A 23739-nucleotide genomic window follows, 5' to 3' on the forward strand; every position below is an offset into this window, starting at 1 on the left:
CGCAAGACTCTTGGATGCTTTTCTCTGGGTTTAAGTGCATATACTGCTGTGATGCCTTTATCCCACTGCTCTTTGAATCCAAAACCACTGACTCCAGGTTCAAATTCAGGGTCGACGGCTGGCCAAATAAATATTTTGGGATGACTCAATTTTCATCATTTTCTTGCTCCATTTTCATGTTGTTTTACTTTGTGTATCGACTCTCTCAGGCGTTGCAGGGTTGTAGATTTCTGACAGGTAATTTACTGGACTGCGAGGGAGATATAATGCAGCAGGCAGGACCTGGAGTGCGGTGTTTGCTGCCTGTGGAAACCTTGTTCAGGCCTGGTTAGGAGGAATAATTGCAGAGAAGGGCAAAGCTTTCATTGCCTCACTCAGAAACTTCAGGCTTGTGCACTCGATAGCTGTTCACATGCAGGATGTAGCACTACTAGTCACTTGTACGCACATTGTGCTCAGAGTTAAAAGCGGCATTGATAGATTTTTGGGCTCATTCATCCCCTGACAAAATCTTTGTGTCTCTGTTATCACTTTGGCCTCTGCACGGCGGAAGGTCTGAGCGCTGAAACATCTGTGCCGTGCTTGTCTTTTATGTTCAGCTTTGATAAAGGATAAAAATAGAAAACTGTCGAGATGAAGTGAGCCAGAACATTGTTAATTCTTTTGGAGTGCAGGCTTTCTTTTTATCCTCCCTTCATTGTTTTTGCTCCATTGAATCCATGCAGCAAAACAATTTCCCTAAATGGGTAATTGAGCACTTATCACTTAGTTTAACACCGTCTCAATCTGCATGCTTTAATTTGAGGCCTTTGTGACCACGTATATGCAAATATATTAAATTAATTCTCCATGTCACAGTGCATTAATATAACATCCATAACGCTTGCGATGTTGACCTGAATGTCATCCATAATGAGAAGATGAGCCAGATGCATTCAAACACTTAAAGACTTCATGCTGATGTCTTTTCTTTGGACTGGGTCTACTATTTATCTCACTGCCCTTTTGTCTGTGTCTGTGAGGGTGTGTGTGTGTGCGTTTGTGTGTGTGTGTGTGTGTGTTTATCCATCTGTTTTACCCTGAGAGTGTCTCAGCTTCTATTTGCACCTTAAATCCATCTGTTAGCTCTGTTCCTGGCCTTGTTGCTTTGTGTTTTGTCTCTTTCGGAGCAAATTAAAAGCTTTGTGAGAGGAATGTTAAGCAGCTACAACTTCAGCCGAGGAACTGACGACTGGTGCTTCTTTTTTAAGCAATGTCACTGATGTTACACTGTCTGAACTTAAGAGGCCTCTGTTGTACACAGTCGAAGGCGTGCAGCATATGTGCAGCAGTCCTCAGTTACACAGCCCTGATCTCTCTGCTTTTTGCCTTAATTCTTTGTTCACTTCTCAGCCAAACTGAAACCTAAGGAAAAAAAACCCTCTAGTGCAAACCAGAATTTTCCACGATAATAGCTGCTGATTTGTGATAATGTGAGATGGTAACAAGTGGTCCTTAATTAACCATTAGAGAGTTGGAGGAGAGATGTTGGATAAAGAGGGGATGGATGGGTTTTTTTGCACAAAGCAGCGAACCCCTGTCGCCCCCTTTTTTGCTACAATAGCTCCATAGCTAAGGCTTCTCCTGTCGTCATGGAGACTAATGTTGAAAGCCAGCTGTGGTTTTGTCTTGGAAGCCCATTAGGCTGGAGCTCGGTTGGCACTCCTCTCTGTCTCGCTTTTCTTTCTGGCTTGGGCTCGGCAGCCTAACAATGGGCGAAAATATCCTCTCCGTGTTTAACTTGTCTGTGATATCAGATGTGGGTCAAATAATGGCTGCAAATCATTCGGAGCCTTTGTTTTACCCTGTTTGAAGAGGTTTCTTATTCTCACATTAGCCAAGCTGGCCCCCCAACACACACAAATGGTTGGAGGAAGAAAGCCAAGTGAGTTTATAATAGTTCTCTTGAAGGAGCTGATGGCTTTTGTTAGGTAGCCCCCACCCACTTTGCAGTTGAAATATGTTAAAAGAAGTGAGAGCAGATTGAGAATAATTTGCTAAAGTGTCCGACCTCTTTGTGCTTGATGAATGGCGCTACTTCTTATTCCACATTGTCCTTCTTCGAGGTAGAAACGCTGCCTCTTGCCCCAGCTTCCTTATTAAAGTTGGCTCTGGAGAGGGATCTGAGTAATGTTGTTGTTGTTGTTGTTATTGTTGAGAACGACTTATCCCTCCACTGGAGCCCTTTTTTTCCCCGCAGCACTGATATTCAAGCTTCCAGACCCTGACCCAAACACATCAGTCAGCGGGACACACAGGGTGCCATGTGACTCGGCCAGGAAGCAGGCTGGGAGAATGATTGTTATGCAGCGGATTGATCAGGTTTCACAGGACACCGCCGAACTATCAATCTGCAGGACTGTACACACAGGCAGGGAGAATGTGTGTGTGTTTACGAGTCTGTTTCTGTGTGTGTGTTTGTGTGTGTGGTTTCTGCACGGGCAGGGTCAGGACCAGTGTTGTGTGTTTGTGAGGGCAGCGAATGTGGGAATCAATAGCTGGGTCAGAGGGTAATGTCTCGCTGAGTGCTGAGTCTATACACAGCCATCAGACAGGATCACTATCAATCATCGGGGGAGCTTAGGGAACATACACTCTCTTTCTCTTCTGGCCCAGTGTCTGATGGGACCACTATTGCTCATGTAAGGGCTTTGGGAACACAGAGGGAAGACAATGTGGGGAGGAAAGAGGTGCAGTGATGGGGAGAAAGTGATAGAATTGGACTGAGAGGTTGTTTGGTATTGGCAGATATTTTCAGGATGACGCTTGGGGTTTGGAAAGGTAAAAAGGCTCGAAAGGAAAGAACCCCTTGGAGCGTAAAATAGGCTTGGTGGGCTGCTGGTGAAGTGAACGATAAATTAAAGTTGAAAACAAAATCAATAAACACACAAATTAAGGTAAAGACCACAACTTCTGGTCTTATCCCGGGGTTAAACAACATTTTTCTTAATCGAAGCGTTCTGTCTGTCCTCCTTCCCTTTCTTGTCATTCATCCTCACATCTGATCACCCCTTCTCTTGGCTTTCTTGTCCTCCTTTGTCTTCTTTTTCTGCATGTGTTTTGGCCCTCGGCTTCCTGCCATCTGTTGTTCATGCAGTTGTTCTTTTTAATTTCCTCTCGACCATCCATCTGCATCGTGTGTGTTCAGACAGAGCTCTCTGTATGAGGCTTGTGTGATTGATTGCAAAGGGAAACATGCATGTGCAGGATACATGTGAGTGTGTGGTTGTAACACAGCGTGAAAGTGAGACAGCTCAGTTCAAAGGCCTAACACTAGCTGCCACTAGGATCTTGTGCGGCTGGAGCACTCTCTGACACCGCATAGTCGATACAGGCAAGGTAAGGAAGACAAAATGAGAGGGGGATGGATGGATGGATGGATGGATGGATGGATGGATGGATGGATGGATGGATGGATGGAAAGTGGACAAGAAAGAGTGATCTACGCAGAAGAGAGCGACAAGAGCAGCAAAAAGCTGAGAAAGAGGTGGAAATAGAGAGAGATTCACAGAGTGCTGCTCGTGTTATGGGATCATGTCAGCGCTGTGTGTGAGGCGGCTTGGCAAGAAACCCTGTTAGCTGTAATACTTTGATCAATTACCAATGATGAACCATCGCTCTGCAGAGCAAGACTGTGTCTGTGTGAGTGTGTGTAGAAATGTGTGTGAGCGTGTGGCGGCCTTGGGAGGAGGCAGCATATTCCAGTCTGTTGGACACACTCTAGACAGGTATTGATTTCAACGGGGAGAATTTAGAACCTACTCAAGCTCTACACCCGATCAGACACGCCCCTACCCACCCACAACTTAGGCAGAGATCCAGATGGATGAGGGTTTGGACAGGATGTGAATTAAAAAAGACAGAATATGTGGTGTTATTTATTTATTTATTTATTTTGGCATAACGCTGCTTTTTAAAATAAACTTTGTGATTGATGTGTTTGTCATCTACTTTCTTTGGAATGGAATACAAACTATAACCATCACAGAATCAACTGTAAATGAGTGATCAATGATAATTACATGTTTGGACTTTAATTTTTTTTTTTTTTTTTAAGGTCCCATATTATGCTCCTTTTCTGCAGTTTAATATGGATCATTGATGTCTTCATTAAATGGTAGTAACATGTCTTGGTCCAAAAAGCCAATAACTCTGTTATAATGTTTAGAAAACAGCGAAGCCTGTTCACCGTAACATTACAGGCTAAAACAACAGGCTAACTGCAGCTAAAGTTAGCATCCTGAAGCTAACACAGAAACAGCAGGGACACTGAGGAAAAGCTCTTACATCTGCACCACAGCACACAGCATTCAAAATACTCACATTTCCAGGGTCTGAGGTTTGTTGGCGGATGGTTGGTAATGCGCCTGGATTCAGGACCAGTCTATTCGCTAGCCCTCTGTTGTACTGTCCAAATAATAGCATACTATAGGATTAAACAGAATACATTGCAATATGATACTGTACACCATATCACACCTTCACAGAATAACATGAGATAAGATAGGACATGATACAATATAAAACGAAAGGATACCAAATGATATGACATGAGATGCAAAACAATATGATATCATACTGTACGATACGTTGCTCATGGAAAAAATATGATAGGATACAATATCACATTATACAGCTATACAATAGAATATGAAATGAAGCCAAAGCACAAACATAAATATTACATAATGAAACAAATAAAAAGATATGATTTCATACACTTTATAGTATATATGCTACAATATGATACAAAACAGTACAAAATGAAACAGCACAGTCCATCATGGTAGGATGTTACCCAATACGACATGATACCAAACTATACCATAGGAGAGTAGAGTATGCTGTAGAGTATGACCTAATATAACAATAGAAATCCAGAAGACACTACATAATGTGAAGTAGTGTACAACAAAGTTTTACATAATATAATAAGAAACCATACCACGACATACAGTTTGTTTGGTTAAAACAGGATAGAACAGAGGTACTTTCTATTTTGAGTGTTACTGTTTTCACTATCAAGACAGTTAAAGCCACCTTTGTGCTGGCAAGAGTTTAACTGGTCTATTGGCTGCAGCTGCTTCGCTGTTGTGAAGAAAACATACATGAAAAGGAGAGATGGTGTTCTAATTCAACAGCAGATCAGCAAGTAGCATCACCAGGGGACGTGTGTATATATTTTTCAGCCCTCTTGTCACAATGCCGTCTCGGGCTAAAAAAACTAGACAGAAACCCAGAAAGACAGAACAATAGAAGTAAAAACAGGGAGAGTGGGAGAGAGGCAGGCAGAGCAGAGGGAGTGTGAGGAGGAGGATACAGTAGGAAGGACTCCTGTCTGTGTTCAATGAGGACTGTATTGATGCCACACATCTCAGGGAGTCTCCATTCAGCGGGGGAGCCATTCAATTATACCCACCGCTCTGCTGGCTGATTGGAGTCCTCCCGTAACAATGTTAGCATCTCTGTACCGAAACAGAATCAGGATTAAGAATTCTGGCCTCAGGAGGCAGAATGGCTTTTAAAGTCCTGATTGGAAATCATTTGTAACACCGCTGGACAGGTTTTAATCCAACGCGGCCTTGTGCCCATCAGCGGTGTCTCCTTTGATTTCAGTAACCTTGATTTATCTTGGCGTGCATGTTATTTATTTATTTCTCTATGCAGCTCCCTGTTGCTCTCACAGTTACATGCACTTACATTCTTGCAACCCAATAAGCCACCTGTAGTTTTCTTCTTTTGATCTTTGAAGATGTGGTGGTTAAAAAAAGACTAAGAAAGCTCAAACACCCTCATTATGCTTGCATCCCTGTGTGTTCTGCAACTTAAGCCCACATGTTTCATGCCAATATGTTGTAATTGCAGCACTGACAAAGGTTTCATTTGTCAAACGTTTTTTTTCAAGTTTCAGAAACGGTTTTATCAAAAACACAACTTTTGCGAACTTTGAGGTACTTGACCTTTGACCTGGCTCCCGAAGAAATCCAAATTGTTTGTCTGGTCGAGTTTGATTTTTCTTGGTATAGAGAATAATCTTAAAGTGAAATAACATCTGGAATATCTTTCTAGTTGGACAGCAAACAATGAAAACACATGCAGATCTTTGAATAGCTCTTGCTTGAAATGCCCACTCCTAATGGACGTTTCATGACCTGTTATAATGAGGGAGTTAAAGCTTCAGTAAGAGATTTTTCACTGATTTTCTGTTTTCCTAATTTGGTTAAAACTCTTAACGCTTTATTCAGTGTTTGGGTGTGGTTTTCAGCATGCAAATGAAACACTATGGTCAGTTTTCGTTTTAACTTTTAAAGTTGTTTGGTTGATTTATCACCTCCAGTTATACAAGGAGTAACATGAGAGAAGACTCTCCACTTGGAAATTTTTCCACAGCTGTCAAATAGCAACCATACTTCACAACAGCGGTAGTAAATATGAAATGGCAGTAAAGTAGCTTTCATTTATATATATATATATATATATATATATATATAAATATATATATATATATATATATATATATATATATATATATATATATATATATATATATATATATATATATATATATATATATATATATATATTTATATATATATATATTTATATATATATATATATATTTTTTTTAATTCATAAATTTATTTAAGGACATGTAAATATTTCAGAGTTAGTCATGGGGCTAAATTTCCTCTGTAGTCTCTGGTGCCAACATGCTTAGTATGACCTCTTTGTGTTTCCTTGTGTGGTGCCCAATTCTCTTCTCTTCTCTAAATTCTGTGTGCATTTAATGAGTATATTATTTGTAATTTCCAAATGCCCGTGCATGTCTTCACACTGCGCTGACAAGAACAATCACTGTGCATGTGTGCCACAAGTCACCATTGAGTGTCTCACCTGGAGCGGCGTCACAAATTGTGTTTTCATATTCATATCATGAACCTATCTTGCTGAGGGAGTCAACATTATTAGTCTATTCATAAAGCATTTGATTGTGTGTTGTACAGTTGATTATGTAAATGTGTCACAATAGGAGCCGAGCCTTTGATAGAGCCTCATGTTAACAGAGCATGTGCACACATGAGCGTGAGGTGTGTTTCAGTATCACTAATAGCACTGCATAGACCATCAAAGAGACTAAACATTTTTTCAAATCCTTATTTTAAAGTTTCTTACCCTTGCTGTGAGGTAAGTGTCAGACAAGGTAAATAATAATACTTTTTTTTTTTTAATTATCCAAGCAAAGAGTCATTGTGACTTGCACAATGGACGTTTGGTGAGATGTTATTAGTAAAAGTAGTGTTTGCTCATGACACATTACTTTTGGAAAAAGTAGTCCCTTACTTTACTTAGTTACCCTCTATGGAAAGAAACTTTTTACATTACTCGTTACTTCAACGTTACTTATATGGTGCTCAACTTTGGGCAGAACCCCATCTCTTTTCCTAAATATGTATAGGCCGACATAAAGTTCTTCTACAGAGGACATAACGGGTTATTCTTTTATGCTTTTTATTTTAAAAACATGCCACAGAGCATTTAAAGAGAAAAACAATAATGCCATGATGACTGACTGCTCTCTGCATGCTAATGCCAGTACCAGCCTCAGTGTGGAATGAGAGCCGCGACTATTGCGCATGCATCCAGCTGAGGCAGTATTGCGGTCAAACCGGTCCCTGGAAAAAGTAAAAATGAACTACATTTCGTTACCATATTTTTAGTAGTAACGACAGACTGTGAAAAAAAATGGACATCATCTTGCTGGCTGGCTGCAGTATAGATTTAAAAATCCAGTTTTCCAGCCATTCCAGATGGGCTGTGGTCAAACTTTAAAAAGTTAATACACCTCATAGAAATGTTTCTCACGTCTGATTGTTGTGGTGATTTGAAGATACCATTTGGCTGTCTTGTATTCAAGTCCTCTTTTTTCTGAAAAGTTTCATTTTCATTTGTTATAAGAGGTTAAAAAAGAAGTTTTACGTCACGTTTAATGATGATTGACAGCTGCCGTTCTTGTGTATTTTTTTCCGGGATTGTAAAGTATATATCAGGAGGTAGAGTCAAGAAGTGATTAGACTCTCGAAAGAAAAAAAATATATTGTTTTTGTCACCCAGCTTCACTCAGATTCTCCCAGAATCCCTCACAGTCTCTGTAGCTAGAGTCTGTGCAGCAGACACTGTGAGGGATTCTGGGAGAATGCTACCAATGGCTGCGCATGTGACTGAGGAATTTTGACTTCAAAACCGTACAATGGTAAATGGCGAAGCCACGCCGTCCATTCTTTATAGTCTTTGGTGGTAACACGTTACACTACTTTTTACCCAAAAAAGTAGTTACCTTACTGTAACGCATTACTTTGTGATTCGTTACATCCAAAATTGGATGTTATATTGGAAAATATTAGTTATAAATGTAGAGGACAAAATGAGCAAAGGAAAAAAAAGTACTGCTTTGTCCACGGGGGGCGCCAAAATGGACCCATCCCATGAGTGACAAGTGTCATTTGTTTAGTGAATGGATCAGAGGCATATCACTGCGTTTATAAGAGAATCTACACTTAAATTTTCTGTTTTTGCACAAACATACCAGGTGTAGTAACACCGAGCTTTGACTTTGCCACGGTTGAAGGAGAAACTACACTTAAATTGGCTTAAGTCTTTCAGCCTCCAATCCCCCTCTCTGCCCCCCTCCCCTCCCCTACAAAGTCTTACTAACAGTGAGGAGCAGAGTAAGCCTCTCCTCAGAGCTCTTGTTACAAAAAGGAATGATTGCTCTCTCTGTCAAAGTGTTTTATGGATGTACAGTGCTCCAACAGGCCGGGCACATAATAGGCAGGCAGGGGGTAACTCTGTGGCATTATGTTGCCTACCTCTGATTTATATAGGCAACATACTCCTTCTCCTGCTCTCTCTGCCGCTCTCTCACACTCTCTGATGTGATTTTACAGTAGTGACATTGATCCAGGCCCACTTTGATCTTGCTCTTAGCTGTTGCTCCTTTCGCTCCCCTCCCTCTATCACCCCTCCGCTCCCTGGTGGCCAGACTCTGCAGCTTTTAACCCCGTCTACCCGCTCGTCTCATCCCATAAATCCTCCCATCTTTCTCTCCATCTTTCCATCACTCCGTCCCTCTGGTGCGTCTCTATTGTGAGTGTACTTTTGCTCTTGGAAGCCTCTCCTCTGCTCCCTTGGAGTTGTTGTGTGTCGCTGTTGAAACTCCCTGCTCCAAGATCCGCCCCACTATTAGTTCCTGCTAGTCAGATATCGTGTTTGAAGGGACAAAATCCACGGTGATCCAACACAAAAGGAAAGCAAGGCATCAGGAGAGCACAGGGGATGACATTTCATGAGCTACTTCATCTTTTAGTGTCTGTATCTCTTCATTTCTCTTGATTTGATTTTCAGGAAGCATTACTCCTCAGAAAACTCTGGTTCAGTAAAGAAGAATGAAAATCTGACAGCCTAAAAGCTTCATGTTTGAGGTTAATAAATGAGGCTCAGTGGGCTTTTCTTGTAGATTTATAACAGAAAGAAGTTTCAGAATTAATCTATTTATTGCATTCTCTTTTGTCTTGAAAGGAGAATATGATGGTGACATGTTTTAGGGTGTCAGATCAGCTTTACACAAAGAAAACGGCGCATTTCCTACCATACATTTCATATCCTACAGCTTCTCTAAATGAAAAACATAAAATGTTTAACTGAGGAGTGCGGTCAGTTCATAGATTTCCGACTCTGCATAAAATTGTCACTTTTTAAAGTTTAATTGATTTATCATCAGATCCGGTGAAATTCATTCCTTCACTTAAGCTTTTTTCATTAAAATGGACTAAAAACATGTTCAGTATGAATTTCATGTACACAATGTAATCTAAAAATATGCTTTAACTCTGCATTGATAGTATTATTTTTATTTTATAAACTCATATTTTGGTTGAGATATGATAAAACTTGCTCAGTCTGAAGGCGTTTCAAGAGTAAGAATGCTGTAACATTGCTGTACAAAGATTTCTGAAGGGTAACACAGAGTCTGGAAAGACAAGTGAAATATAGAAACATAATGCATTCAATAAAAAGCACAGTGAGTGGGAATTAATGAAAAACACAGCCTAAAATAGCTCAGCAGAAGGAGCAGGAAATAAGAAAGAAAATAAGTGGAATATGGAATCTGTGACTTTACATTCACAGTGGTATTAACAGCTATATGAGGGGTGGTAAAAACTGGCACTACATCAGGTAATAAATGTGAAAAAGTTAAAAAAATTACTTTAAATGGTATTTTTAAAAGTGAAAATGCAGATTAGTGTATGTTACATTAGTCTTTTATTTGGCATTAAAAAGCATTAAAGCAGTAACATGGTAAAATACTGTGCTTGAGGATGATTTATAGCATTAGCTGTGCAGTCACACACACTGCACACAAAGCATTTGAGACCGAGCGTCCGCTTTATATTTATTTATTGCAGACAACCGCTCAACAGTTTTTAGGGGATCTCACTAGTTGTGCTTTTGTTGTATTTTTTTAAATCAAAACAGTTAGAACTGCACCATATTTATGATTAACTCAAAGTTAAATATTTTAATTTTCTAAATTAACATATCAAAGCGTGAATAAGTGAATGTAATTCCTACACAGGATCACCTGTAACACATAGAAATTAGTTTTCAAAGCCCATCTGCAGGTTAGGGGGAAGAGACCTGGTTTCAGTCTCTCATTGAGCCACTTTTCTTAAAAAAGGATGAAGTCACTGAAGATTGCCTTACCAAACAGCCCATAACACCAACTAACAGTGCAGACAGCAGAACTGACTGCAGTGGACAGTCAACATCTCTCAGAGGCTCTGAGGGCTTAAAAATGGGATCGGATCGAACAGATTGGTATGACTTTTCTTCTTTTTTAGGACTGTGTAGAGCAACAAGTACTAACAAGGGTGCAATCTTTGAGAAAACTGTGTTGATTCTTTTCTCCGACTAAAATGAAAGTTTTACAACACTGCTGTCAGCCCAAACTAACAGATGTCCAGATCTGCTTCGAGTCTCTGTGAGAAGAAGAAGAAGAACAGACCAAGTCCACAATTCTGTCAACAACTGGACTTTTGGATTTAATTCTGTTGTTGGCTTTTCTTCTCTGTTGCCATTATTCATAAAATAAGGAAGGGGGTGGAAGAAGGCTTACAAGAAGCCTTTCCAAAAATATTTTTTTTATCTTTAATACAATAAACTAAAGCATTGAAAGCACCAGTTTAATTTACAGCGAGGTGCGCGAAGGCAGGTTAAGTTTCTTCACCCAGACGACTGACCTGTCTGTCTGCTTGTTTTATATTCTATACCCCACCAGGGTACAAAGTATTTGTTTTCTATCTCGCCTTTTTTAAAACATCAATGCAAAAACTGTGAGCCAATTTGCATGTTTTTTTTCACTCTGTGTTGCTGTAGTGTCTGTTTTTAGATTGATGCTGGTGTGCAGCTGTGAGTGGGTGTCACTAGTTTATGGCAACATCATTTTTAGGTCACAGTTTGAGAAATTTGGGAACCCCTAGTAGAAGTAACATGAAATATGACAAATGAAACAGCAGATGTACTGTGAAAAATCTTAGTTTAAAACCTCAATTACATGTCTTATACCCTAATGTCCTCTTCATACAAACACTCTCTTAGAGATGTGTCAACTTCCTGGTCTCCAGCCTGTTTAAGGATTTTGATGCAGCGCTGATGTTGTATTTGACACACTCATAGTAAATAAACCTTTGCTTTTGTGTGTATGTGTGTGTATGCACTGGAGATGTCACTCTGTATTAATAAACTGTCTGTGTCTGGCAGGTTAAGGTGAGATGCTTTGATGGTTCACACAGAAATGCTTTTTCACACTCTAAAACATGAACAGGCACAAACTCTCACACACACATTGAAACACACACACACATTTTCAGAGTGGGAATCCTACAGCCAGCTTTTATTCTGGCGGAGTGATTTACTTTCAGATTACTCAAGATACTCCAAGTTGCCCTCCCACTCATTTTTCTCTCTTTCTTTCTGCCATCATCCCGTCCTCTCAAAGGAGTTCTCGCTTTTCTTCTGTAACATAAAACTCTCTAACTGCTTTTTTTTTAATTTCCTGTCTGCTCAGTTCCGGCATCCTGTGCGTCTTCTGTTTTTTTCACTTTGCATTCACACCTCCCTGGTGGAACCAAAACCCATTCTTCTTTCTGCTCCATCTCCCCCACTCTCTATTCCTCTTTCTGCTTTTTGCATCCACTATAAATATAGTTCCCTTGAAGCATTCTCGCATTTTTTTTTCTAACACTAATACCACAAGAAGTAAATCTGTTCTGCAGGGAGAGTAAATGATGTAATGAGAGAAAGTGAGGAGCGGGAAGGAGGAGGAAGAGAGCAAAGGAGGGATGTTGGACAATTAATCTTCTGCTCGTGTCACTCTGAAAAGGAGGGATGAGAGGAATGGAGAGCAGGGGAAGAAAGACAAATTCAGGATGGATTTGAAGAGAGCAGGAAGGAGTGATGGAGAGAGGGAGGGAGACATGGGGAGCGGAGTTTCGATCTTCATTTAATAATTGAATAATAATCTCCCTGGAGACATGACCTAGAACTGGCAGAGTGGGAGCGAGGCAGCGTCAGGTGCAGGATGACACACTGCTGCCCTCTTGTGATTTTATGATGTCACCACGATAGCAGCTCACAGAGTGTGTGTGTGTGTATGTGTGAGAGTGTGTGCGCGCATGCTCATCGGCGTGTGTATGATTTACAACTGCAACCTGTCTCTGTCACACAGATACGGGCCCGTGTCTGTGACGAGGAGAGAAAGAGGGCTTTTGGATGTCAGGAAAGAATCTATTTCACTTTGTCACACAAACTACACACACACACATCTTCTCCCAGACACAGAATCAGACCTTATCTTCCTGTCAGGCCGAGTCTTTTTTAGGGTTGACGCTGATATATGAGCTTTCGGGTGGGGAGGGGTGAGGGTGGAGGAACGTGGGCCGGGACGTTGACGGCTGACGTGAGCGCAGCGTTGCGCTCAGGTTGATGTACGAGCAGTGGGGTTAGGGGACAACGCTGCGCTGACACCAGGAGAAGGAGCAGTGGCCCTGGGGCCTTCAGTCCATGCTGAAGAGCCAGCTCCGCATTCTCTGCATGCAGCAGCTCTTAACCACAAATACACACACACACACACACTTACACACACCTGCTTTGCGTTATTATTAACTCAATAACTCTTTCAGGGAAGATGTTTGACCTCAGGTGAACATTAAATCCAACATGCTTCGATCTGGAGACAAAGAACAACAGTCAAGGAAGAGGGAGCCTGTGTTTTACTCCTGTTTTATTCACTGTGTATGTGTGTGTGTGTGGGGTGTATGGCCCAAAAAACAGTGTGTACTTAAAAGTGTTGCTCTCATAGTTGAGGATAACAGCAGACAGTAAATAGGGCTTTTCATACACACACTGCTCGCTGCAGGTCGCCTGAGGAACACACATTTGCAAATTAATAACGTAATCACTCTGGCTGTATTGTGAGCGAACAAAACGCTTTGCAAGTCGCTTCCTCAGGTTGCGGATCATAATCAAATGGGCATTCACAGCTGTGATAAATACCCAAGGTCAATATCACAAAATCCACAGTTCGTCAATACAGCATGACATTTCCATTACTATAAAACAGGAAGGAACTACAGCTTTGTGTTTCCAGTGCTTATGATCCAAAATGTTAATTTCTGCAAATTAATTGTGTTTCCGTTTGTGTGCAGTTGAAAGCCCATGTCCTAATAACAACAGTACAGATATAGTGAAAAAGTGCAACTGAATAGATGACTCATTTTTTAACCCTTTTAACCTTCCACTGTACTTTTATAAATTTCTGGAAGAAAAATGAAACTTTGTTTGATGAAGGTTTCCCCCAAAAGTTGAAATCTAAGCATGTCTTTTTTTTTTAGTAAAATATTTTATCAGACTCGGTATCACATATTTTCACCTGAAAAAAAATCTCATTTCGGGATTTTAAAAGTTGTAAAAGACAAAAGTGATGCCTAAATTCCTTGCAAAAAACATTGTTCTAATACATTAGTCTTTTCATATCTAAAAAAAAAAAAAAAGTTTTTCTGGACTTCCAGCGAATGTGGCTCATTTTGAGTATGATTAACTTTTTACTAAAAATAACACTGAAAAACTTGCTAAGACTTCAGTTTTTGCTGTGTTTTCACATCAAAGTAGTTTTCTTTTCTTTGTGTAGTTTCATGTTGATTCAATTCTTGTGTATTACACAGAATCAGTTCAGACACAAGTTTTCAATCTGTGTAGCTAATTGAATTTTTTTTCCCAACCTGATATTTGGTGAATATTCTGTGATTTTCCTGCAGGGTGTTTATAATGATCTGTTAAAGAAATGACGCCTGATTAAACCCTTTTGGGTTTTGTTTACTCATTCTGACTCCTCATCCGTGTGTCTGTGTCCAGTCTGCGCAGGGAGGGCTACACGATGCAGGTGAACGTCAACGACTACCTGGACATCTACTGCCCTCATTACAATGACAGCCAGCGCATGGTGGGCACCGGCGAGCAGTACGTCCTCTACATGGTCAGCTACCGTGGCTACAGGAACTGCGACCCTCAGCTTGGCTTCAAGAGGTGGGAGTGTAACCGCCCGCACGCCCCACACGCGCCCATCAAGTTCTCGGAGAAGTTCCAGAGATACAGCGCCTTCTCGCTGGGCTACGAGTTCCACGTTGGACAAGAGTACTACTACATCTGTGAGTGCGGTCAAACCAAAAAATAATTTCTCCTCAGCTTGTTTCACGATGAAATGTTTCTTATGTCCTCAGAGTGTAAACAAAGTGGCAGCAACCAGAGCGGTAACGCGAGAAGCTCTCTTAGATCAAACATGTTCTCATTTCATTGTTAAAATGGATTTGATGATTACTCAGTTTAGAGTCGACAGTGTCTGTCCTCAGGTAATTTCAGGCAGCAAATTAGTGTTTCACATTTAATCAAATCACGCTATAGCCAAGTAGGCTCATCAATTTTGTTCAGAGCTAATCAAATTAACTCACAACACCTCATGCTGATATGACGCGGTATAAATAATGAACTTATAGTTTGTCATCAAACCATTTCTAATGAAATTTTTCATCCCTACATTTAGTGTCTCATTCATTAAATGGATAAACAATCTAGGTAGCGATCATTAGGGCTTCGTTGGATGATGGGAGAAGTCTCTGGAAAGTTTTGTGCTCCAGCATCAGAACAGAAAGCTGCTGTTCCCATAATTGTTGGGCCTTCTTTTTCTGTGCGCCCTGAGATCGCTTTGTCCCATAGTTCAGAGAAATACAAGGGTTTGGTTATCATCACCTTATGTGGCTCCTAGAAAATATGAGGATTAATTGATGTTTCCCATGATGCCAGTCCTGTAAATAGCTGGCAACCCGCAGTAATCAGAAATCTTAACAGGAGACTTTTGACTCATCACTGTAAGAACAGATCAAGCAAATCAGAGAATTTTAACTCATGCTTTTAGTGTTTAATGAGCTGAGTTTGTTAATACAGCCAATCAAATGTCCTCGTTTGGGATTCTTTGGAGCCATACCTCTCGTAAAGTGAGCGGTCGTTTGCTATCTCCAGAGAGAACTATACCAATGTTCAGGCACAGCACTGCATGGAAGAGTGTGAGCCAGCATTCAAATGAAATGTTTTTCTGAAACCTTTTAAACCCCAGCTTCTCCAGTTGTTATTCAAAGTTCATTACCCAACATCTGGCAGCCGACAGTCAATCGAGTTATTAGTCTGTCATGGTCACTCTTTGAGAGGGTTGAGATTATTATCAGGACACACTGCTGACATCCTTAAGTCTACTGTCAGTTATATACCACAGCTTTGAGTCTTTAGTTTTTCCATCTCAGTGCATCCTGGGTTGATAAAGATAACCAAAAGAACTGGCGTGATGTATCTGTTAAAGCATGTTCCCTCTGTTCATGACTCGCAGCTGCTGCAGCGGTGGTTGATTTTTTGTTGCTCGACCCTTTGCTGCATGTCTTTCCCTTCATTTTACTCCCCATTTTTCTTTTTTTCTCTGCATCTTTTCTATCAAATAAAATGCAATATACCAGAAAATATAACATGAAAGGGAAGAAATGTGTAGCCAACGCGACTATTGGAGCTGTTTGACCCACCACATTGTGCAAAACTGATGCTAAGATGTTTGGATGAATCATGTTAAAAACTTTTATAATTTGCATAACTTATAGTTATAGTTATAGTGTGGGAAGGTGAAACATCTCCATCTGTTACAGACGCATTGATTCTGGATTGATACTTTTGAAAATACAGATGATAATATTAACTCATATTTGTAGCTTTTGAGACTTTTGCGGCTGCAAAACCTTAACTTTGTCTCCATTTTTCAGGAGATAACTCGTGTGTCCCAGCATTGAACACACAACAGCGTGATCTAATGTCCATTTTATATTTTTACAGCAACACCCACCCATCATCACGGCCGCAGCTGTCTGAGGCTACGAGTGTACGTCTGCTGCTCCACGGGTGAGTCTCAAACTGTCTCAATGTGAGCTGAGTGACTGTGTTTGGTTTTGTCTGTGTGTGTGTGCTTGAGTGTGTGTGTGGTGTCTGACCTGCACTAATGTAATGCTTGGACCTGTTTGCAGACTGTATTCGCACCCATCTGGCTACTCTACCATCTGGCGGCCACCGTGCTACCCACAAACCCACACACACACACATACACATACATGCACACAGACTCAGACTTATTACTCACACACACGCACACACACACTCACACACAGAGCGGCTGCATACAGATGCACACTCAGTCTAAATACAGTCTGAAACAGGCAGAGCTATTAATACTCCTGCTGAGTTTCCCCTACAGCATTTTCACTCACAGCACAGAGCCCCCTCTTTGCTCTTCTTCTTCTTCTTCTTCTTCTTCTTCTTCTTCCTCTATCTCTCTTTCTGTCTCTGTCTTCTTTCCCTTCCTGCTCAGCAGAAAGGAGCAGCTCCAGCTTTGATGCCCCCTCACCCCCGGCCTCCTCCCCCCTCCTCTCCCCTCCTCTCCTCCGTCACCCCTCCTCTCTCGCTCCCTGTCAGAATCCATTTATTGTTGTGTGCGGTCAGTGGGTGGCTATGTATATGTAGTGTTAACCTCTCTCGCTCTCGCTCTCCTGCCTCCCTTCAATCTCTCGACCCTCTCACACACACACACACACACACATACACACAAACAATCACACAGAGCTCACTCTTATACACACAGACTTTGATCCCTGGCCTGTCCGGTCCTTTTAACTTCCACCGCCCTGTAGTATTAACCTCTCCTCCCTTTCACACCCCGGCTCCGTCGCTCTCCTTCTCTTTTCACACACACACACTCTCACACACACACTCTCTCTCACACACTGCCTCTCTTCAGCCTGATCTGCCTCCGCTCTTCTCTCCTGCTCCCTTGTTATGGCTTGTCAGTCTGTCTGCTCAGGGGGATTTTTTTTTAACCCTTACACTCTCGCCTCGCTGTTCCCTGGGCTGTTCTCTCAACATGTCGGGTTGGATGTAATTAAAATCCTTTGAGTTGGAGGAACGGTTTAACCCCTCCAACCTCCCTCTCTCCCTCTCTGCTTCTCTGTCTCACTCAATTTTAAGCTCCCTCTTTCTCTCTTCCAGCCTCTGACGTGGATGATGAGCCAGAGCCTACAGAACCAGACTACACACTTAGACCAGGCCTAAAAATTGATGATATTGGTGAGTCACATACACACACTCACTCATGGGAGATGTGACTGAATGTGGAACAGATAACCTCGGCCCCTCTGGACATAAAAACAGACATGAAGTCACGTGTATTAATCAGATCACATTATCCTCAAACCGTGTGAAGGTGGGAGCTGAAACTTGAAGCACTTCAGTGATGTTTTAACTCAAAGGTGACACAAAGTGTTTACTACTTCTGACCTTTCAGCTGAGTAAGAAGTGCTATTCAAAGTGTTGTTATTTTCTGTCACAGGAGCAGGAGGAGAAAATAAAAATGCCAGGCACCTTAACTACAGTATTCCAGAAGGGACAAATAGCACTCAATTTAAAAAATGTAACCTGTTAATGTTGGACCTTGATGACATGGTAAAAATCACGTAATTAATCACATTGGTCTGTTTTCTTCTCATCAAAAGAAAAAACCTTGAAGACAGGAAATGAAACAAAGAGAGTTTTCTCAATGCACAAAAATCTCGACAATTTGCACAAAGTCTTCCAACAGTGGTGTCCAGGTAACTGTTGTTTTTTTTATCATATTACTCAAAGTTATTATTACTCTATAGAGGACTTTTTAGTGGGGGATTGATGAACAGTTGGTTCCTTGTGAAGCTACACAATCTACAGCGTAGATTGTATGTATGAGGCTCAAAACGAGCTGCATTGCTGAGGTTTTAGTGACAAGATACATACAAAAAAACACGTTACCTGATTTCAAATGAAAATGGCAAGCGCCTGAAAAGACAGCCACTTTGTTACACCCTCACCATAGACAAAAAAAATGAAAAGAAATATTGGCTTTACTATTTTTCTGCTTTTGGGGAAAACAATACAATTGAGAATTCATGGATAACAGCGATTATTATATTTATGCCTGAAATATATGATTTTCACTAAAGAGCTTGCACATTCCTATTGGATTAACCTTTACAGAAACATAAAAAGTGTTTTACTTATCAGCTATTAACTGTTACTTAAGGGCAGCAGTGACGAACACCTTGCACATTGTGGTGATCTAATAAATTTGTTAAGTTTTGTTTATAGATATTTTTTTTTTCTTTCCTATCTAGGAGAATTTTTGCAAAATTCAGGGACTCAGAAAGCCTGCAAGAAACCTGGTGCAGCTTCATGACAAATATTGACAGGAAACTAAAAGAATGAGTTGTAAACGTCTCCTTTCCTCAAAGCCTCTCTCATTTGGATTACCACAGACATAAAAGAGCACCATAAGAGGTTGTAATAAGAGACAGAGTTTTTTTTTTACCTGCACCCAGTGAAAACAACACATTTCTTTTTTCAGTGTTGAACAGTTGCATAATAATAATTTTCACAAACTGTACTTTCACTGACAACAGTTCGTTGGTCAGGAAGTATCAGCGGACAGCAAAAGGGCCTACTAAAAATGGGACTATTCAGAAAGAAACCTTCACAGCACCATCTGGCATAGCACACTGCTGATCCTGCTCAACAGCTACATGCATATTCATTGAACACGTACAACCACCACCCAGATGTACAGTTGTACAAAGAACACAGAGTTTTATGGTTAGTTGAAATACAAAGCCTGAAAACCAAAGCTTGTTCAGATTGTCTGCCCTTGTGGTGCTACCATCAGGATTACACAACTGCTGGAATCATGGGAATCCTGGAAATCACGCTAAGTCTGTCCGATCTGGACCAGTAGGAAATCTGGCTGTGATTTTAGGAACAAGCTGAGCAGTAAATCAATAAGAGGAGGACTTAAAATAATCTCCCAGATGATCATGTGGTTACCTCTCAGTGTTATGGCAGCATTCGCGCCCCAGCTCGAAAAACAACATGCACTGCTAGCATGACCCAGCTAGCTCCGACAAATCACATGAGCAGACATCAGTCATCATCCTGTCTAGTTCCACACTCTTCTCCAGGTAGCTTGTAAAATATGGGTCTGTGTTGTTTTTAATCTACTTGTGTGTGTGCGGGCTTGTGTTTGTGTGTGTGTGTGTGTGTGTATAAGCCTGCATGTGTGCACTTGCGTAATAAACCAGTCTGTTCTCATAACTGTCATCAGAAAACTCATCACTGGCTGCAGCGAATGGCTGCAGGTCATATGAGTCTGTTGAGATACCTCTCCCTCTTGACGCTTTTTTCTTTCCTCCATCATTCTTTCATCTTATTTCTCTCTCACTTCATACCCTCCTCATCCTCCCGCCCTTTAATTCTCCTTCCAACATTTTTTTTCCTCCCAGAGCACAAGCAGGAATGCAGTGGAGAGGAAAGCCACAAAAACTCGGTTTATTCACCTTTTGATGTGTGAAATTGAGTTTTCCCCTAGTTAAATTTTTGCTCCCCCACGACGATATTAATCTAAGGGTTATGGTATGCATTAGTGCTATCACAGAGATGTAAGCTATAGACTTAAAGTGAGGAAAGAGTTTTAGCCAAAATAATTTTGTCTAATCTATATCTGTCATTTTGCTTGAGTAATCCATACTCATTTTCATTGAGCACCATACTGTATGAACTTTCCATTCTTTCTTTTTCTACTTTTTCCTTTAAAGAAATGTAAAATATTATAGTATTATCCACAGATGAATAATTGTTTTGGGAGTACAGAAAAGAAAAGAAAGACCATCAAAATATAGTGAAGATCTAGCAAATGGCTGACACAATAAAAGAGCACAAATTAGCCTAGCTCCTGCGGGTCATCTTCACCTGTAGTGCTGTGTTGCCAATTAAACTAATAGGAAAACCCAAGTGGTGCAAAAAGGAAATGAGAAAGTCAGCTGGGAGCTGTGAAATGAACTGAAAACAAAGAAGCTGCACAGTTTCCTATTCCCTTCCCTCGTTTTCACTCCTCCTGACTGCCTATTAGACTCATCGCATCATGGTTTTAATTCCTGTTATTCAAAGTTCACTTCAGCACATTCACACAGACACATAAATCTGCCTGATTACTGTGTGTAAAAACATTTAACAGAGCTGAATGTTGCAGGCTCATGTTGTAAACCTCACTGCGTCTCTCTTCCCTTCACTGCTCACAGTTTATTTCCTGTGCGCTGCCCCTTTCAATCAGTGTCCACAGCTTAACAGTGGTTCCCTCCTGAATGCAGCCTCAAGTATTAGATTTCATTTAGATCTCATTTACAACACAGATGGAACAGTGCGAGCAGCTCCCCGTGCAGCCATGTGATTATTGATGGCTTTCAGTGGGAGGATACTCATTCAGCTGCCCTGTTGGCTCAGGTTTCTACATCTGATGATCAGCTCAGGCCATTAGCAGAGGAAATCAAGAGTCCTCTTTAATGCAGTTTATTGTAGTAATTACAATGTCTTTAAGGGACAGCGTACTTCACAGGAAACATCAGGTGGAGTGTCAGCAAGAAAGAACTGAACTCCCTCACTGATATCTGCAGGAACAGCTGTGTTGTGAGTGATCATTTCACTTAAAGTCATGAGGAAGTTTTTAATTTACAAACTTGGTGTCACACTTTTCACGTTTGAGCTTTGTCTCCTCAGATGTTTCACACATTGCACAAATGTTAGCTTTGTAACTCCTGATTTAAAAACCATATATCCAAATTACCATTTCACTTCTAAGCTTTTGACTTCAGAAGCCTTCATGAAGAGATAACGAGATACAGATAATTAACACCAGGTGTGCACACTGATTGCCCAGGTGCATCAATTAAGTTAATGAGCTCACGAACTTGAAGTACTGCACAGAACAACACAGTGCAGTCAACAACATGTAGTCGACTTCAACTTCGCTTAAAGCACTTCTTAAGGAATGTTCGTACTTTCTTATCAGCTGTTTGTGTGTGAAGATGTTTGAGTCTCCTCACAGAAACATACCTGGAACAGGAAAAATCAACTATTTTGAACAGTGGGCTAACCCATTCTTTTTGTTTTTATTCTACCTCTAGTTTGTGTGCATAACTGTAATCCAATTTCAGAAGGTAGCATACTGTCCCAGTTCATTTTCCGATAGCTTTGTTTGATTTTTGCAGCAGCAGATGGTAGCTGTAAATGTAAACAAAAGTGCTATACATTTAAGCTTTAAACCAGCTGATGAGCCAAATGAAGCTACAGGAAAATTAACCTGAACAGGATAACTAATTCTGATGTAGAATGGAGAACAGGAAATATAAACAAACCAACAAAATATTACTTTCATTCAAAGCTAATGTTTAAAATGTTCAGAAGCAATACCAAAAAGATGTTTGAATGTCTGTGCAGTGGGGAGGAACTGTGAATGTCATAAATGGTTGTTCAGTAGATGTCGGGAAAAAGACGCTGTGTGGAGGAACAGTCTGCACCTCCAGGGGACCAAAATTAGACGTCCAGAAACAATGTTGGAAGGATATCCTTTAAACGTCTCAGTGCTATGGGCTAACACACTCACTCCTGCTTAGATGTCCACTTGACGTCTGAAAAGCCGATTCAAGTGTTGAACTGTTTATTGACGTCCAAGTGGGGTCATGGTTAAATGTTTAAATGACAGACCTAATTTAAACGTTGATGATCTGCATGTCCAATGTTTAGTGGGATCCTGTATTAGGTATAGGGATAAAAATTGAATGCAGCATCAACTTTCAACCATAGACAATATGAAATATGGACGTAGCCCCCGCGACATCATCCGTCCACGGACACAGCCACATTTGCTATGACGCCGGCTGTGAGTTTCCTTTAGAACAGCTACAGGGCTCCTGCCAGTCACGTGACCTGAGCTGTGTCTCTGATTGGACAATCAAATGATCCTAATAACTTCTGAATCCCAGAGTTAGAAAAAAACTCACTCACCACACAGTGTGTGCCGATAGTGAATTTAGCATTTAAGATCCAAGCCCTTTTTTGAACCAGGCGGTAAATATGCTTTTTAATGTCATAAAAGTCAGTTTTTATGGCTAGGTGTGTGTGTGACTTCTGGTCTTTCTTCAGCCAGTCTCTAGCGGATTATCGATGAACGGCAAAAATTAACACATCTGCGTAGACTTCATTCTTACTAACCGGATCTTGACCCTTGCTTTTTAACTAATTATTCTTTTGTTTGCATGCAGTTACATGCAAGTTAGCCCAGCCTTATTCAAGCAGCAACCTCCGATGGTGACAAATGAGGCCAGTGCAACAGAATGAGGCTCCACATGCTGAAGAAGTCTCATTAACACCCATGATAAAATACCCATCTACAAAGCCTCTCACTGTACAATACACCTTATGGTTAGCTGGTCACTCTGAACTGCCCATAGATGCAAGTTTGTGCATGAATCAACGTCTATCCCAACATATTAGCAGAGTAATCCACTGGCAGCGAGTACAGGGTGTACCCTGCTTCTCACCCAGTGACAGCTGGGATTGGCTCCAGCCCCAACCACCCACAATAGGATAAGCGGTAACAGAAATAGATGGATTAACAATGTAAATTTTCAGCAGCTCAACGTTTCTTTTTCAATTTTTTCACGCTCCTTGAATCAATGCTCAAAAATATTTTTGTCCTGAGGCACCTCCAGGGATTTTTAGCCCCATATAAAAATATCCCAATTAGCCCAACCAATCTACTACCGTAAATGTTCTGATGTTGTTAAAGCCCCCGATCAGTAATGGGCCTTCAGAATCATCCTAACTTTTCTCCCCTGCTCAGTGCCCCTGGAGTCCACTATACTTTTATTTAACTCAGACAGAAACACAACTTCCTTTTATTGATACTGACAAACACACCCACACATGTTCACTCGCCCACACACGCACACATAAACCCTACACATAGATACACACTCTAATAAACACAATCAGAAGACATCTTCTTGTTCTTGTCAACATGACATTCAATTTCAGAGATGCCTCTAGGTGTCTGAGCTTTCTAATTATCAGGGAAGGAGCTGCCTGCTTTTCTGCTCCAAATGTGGCAGGCTCCTACACCCTCTCGCACGCAACACACAGTAATACACA

At 40.9% G+C, this 23739-nt stretch overlaps 1 protein-coding gene across 1 annotated transcript in view; it reads left to right on the forward strand.

The window, feature by feature from the left end:
* The window catches only part of efna3b (ephrin-A3b), a 74940-nt gene that overhangs the window by 47862 nt on the left and 3339 nt on the right, over positions 1-23739 (forward strand). Inside the window, exons 3-5 of the mRNA XM_074684156.1 lie at positions 14509-14801; positions 16522-16587; positions 17725-17802. Coding sequence (XP_074540257.1) covers positions 14509-14801; positions 16522-16587; positions 17725-17802 — 437 coding nt within the window. The remainder of the gene's footprint in view (positions 1-14508; positions 14802-16521; positions 16588-17724; positions 17803-23739) is intronic.

This window comes from Halichoeres trimaculatus, unplaced genomic scaffold (genome assembly GCF_033239565.1).
Source record: "Halichoeres trimaculatus isolate MK-OKI-2021-1 unplaced genomic scaffold, fHalTri1.1 fHalTri1_scaffold_12, whole genome shotgun sequence".
In the NCBI taxonomy this organism is placed as follows: Eukaryota; Metazoa; Chordata; class Actinopteri; order Labriformes; family Labridae; genus Halichoeres; species Halichoeres trimaculatus.